Here is a 1,929-nt window from a genome sequence, read left to right as displayed (position 1 = left end):
GCTTTGATCTACTTGTTGACTTCCTCCTTGATTTTCAAACTCATATCAGGCTTGAACTTTCTGAGCTTTTGCTTCACCGGTGGACACATTGGATCGGTTGACAGTTTGTGAGCTACAATGGATGTACTCAGACCAGTCATGCCATCATATGACCACGCGAATATGTCCTCATACTCTTTTAGGAATTTTGTATACTTTTTCTTCTCTAATGGCGATAGGTGAATGCTGATTCATGTTTCCTTAACGTTTTCTGTATCTCCCAGGTTGACAATTTCGGTCTCGTCTAGGTTGGACTTAGGTGTGTTCTCAAAGTTCTCAACTTCTTTGACAATCTCGTCAGGTATCAATGTCCGTTTTCTGTATTGCCTCATTGCAAATCATAGTCATTGGTTCATCAAGACGAGTAATAGTAATGCTGTATAAGTAAAGTAATGAGAGAAAACGATAGTAATAAGCGTTAATTCATAAGAAAAGCTAAAATGCTTTGATAAATTGCATAACTATTTTGAACATTGAAGATCTTACTGTGGGAATTGAAAATGCAAAAATAAAATCATTTAGTAAAACAATGGATAATGCTTGTTTTAGCCTTGCTACCCCAAGGCACGTTGGGCTTTGGTTGTCCTGATGGTCCAATTCTTGAGATAGGCCCCTCTGCTCACAACCTGTACGGAAGGGCCTTCCTCCCCCTCCTCCTCGAGAACAACACAACAGTCCATGTCATTGTCTTCTAGGAACAAGTTCTTCACCGATGCATGTGTTTCTTCTTTATCTGATCCATAAATAATGTTAGCCTGTTGGAAGTCTGCTTCAGATGCAGTATTAGCTTCTCTAGTAGATACTAAGGACCACGCCATGGTGGCGACCAGTTGTTGAACTCTTCCCAGGTGTAATCATATCCCAAACCGAAAGTAGTGCCATGTTTCTTGAGTTTTATGGGTTTAGGGATACCCTAGAGGTTCTTGCCAAGCCCCTTGCCAGGTTCGTACCTACTCAAATTCACTATACTCTCGATTTTGTTATCCCACCATTTGTCATTGTCAACAACATTTACCCGTTCAATGTGATGGTAAGTTTCTCCAACCAACTTCCTTCTTCCCTCGATCATCGGAATGGTCTGGCGATTGTATATGGGGTTGCTACCGTCGCTATGAATGATTACTTCCTAGTGATTCCATTCGAACTTTACTGCCTAATGCAGCGTGGATGCTACGGCCCTAGCAGAATGAATCCATGGCTGTCCTAGCAGCAAGTTGTAAGATGCTGGTACATCTATCACCTGGAAATCAACCTCGAACCAGGTTGGTCCCATCTGCCGGCATAGACTAATCTCACCAATGGTGGATCTCTGAGAACTATCAAAAGCTTTCACATTGATTGCTTCGTCTTTTATCTCATGCAGTCCTTTACCCAGCTTCTTGAGTCTTACCAGCAGACAAATATTAAGACTATAACCTCCATCGATCAGGATTCTGGTAATGAAATAATCTTCGCATTGCACGGTGATGTGCAGTGCCTTGTTGTGCCCCAACCCTTTAGGTGGAAGCTCGTCTTCTTGAAAAGTGATCTTATGGCTTTCCAGAACTTGTCCTACCATGTTAGCCATTTCCCCACCAGTGATGTTACTTGGTACATATGCTTCACTTAGTACCTTTAACAGAGCATTCTTGTGCGTCTCGAATTTGCAGCAAAGAGAGAATGGATATTTGTGCTGGCGTTTTGTTCAACTGGTCGATGACTGAATATTCCTTGGCCTATATTTTCCTCCAAAGGTCATCCAAACCTGTCTCAATAAGGGGCGGCCGATTGGAGGCCTGCTTGCTTGATTCAGCTAGGTCTTCAGGGGTATAGACTCTACCAGTTCTTGTCATACCCTATGCAATGATAATTTCTTCAACCCTGACCTTGCCCTTCCTTCTTGCCTCGGCT

At 42.6% G+C, this 1,929-nt stretch overlaps 1 protein-coding gene across 1 annotated transcript; it reads right to left on the bottom strand.

Annotated features, from left to right (window-relative positions):
- Window positions 1–1,192: 1,192 nt before the first annotated feature.
- Window positions 1,193–1,606, bottom strand: LOC138873914 (uncharacterized). The gene has a single exon (XM_070152402.1). The coding sequence runs from the start codon at window positions 1,604–1,606 to the stop codon at window positions 1,193–1,195; it is 414 nt and encodes a 137-aa protein (XP_070008503.1).
- Window positions 1,607–1,929: the final 323 nt, after the last annotated feature.

The sequence above is a fragment of the Nicotiana sylvestris genome, chromosome 7 (assembly GCF_000393655.2).
Source record: "Nicotiana sylvestris chromosome 7, ASM39365v2, whole genome shotgun sequence".
NCBI lineage: Eukaryota > Viridiplantae > Streptophyta > Magnoliopsida > Solanales > Solanaceae > Nicotiana > Nicotiana sylvestris.
Note: the sequence above shows the minus strand (reverse complement) of the source record. Positions and strands in the feature narration are given on the sequence as shown.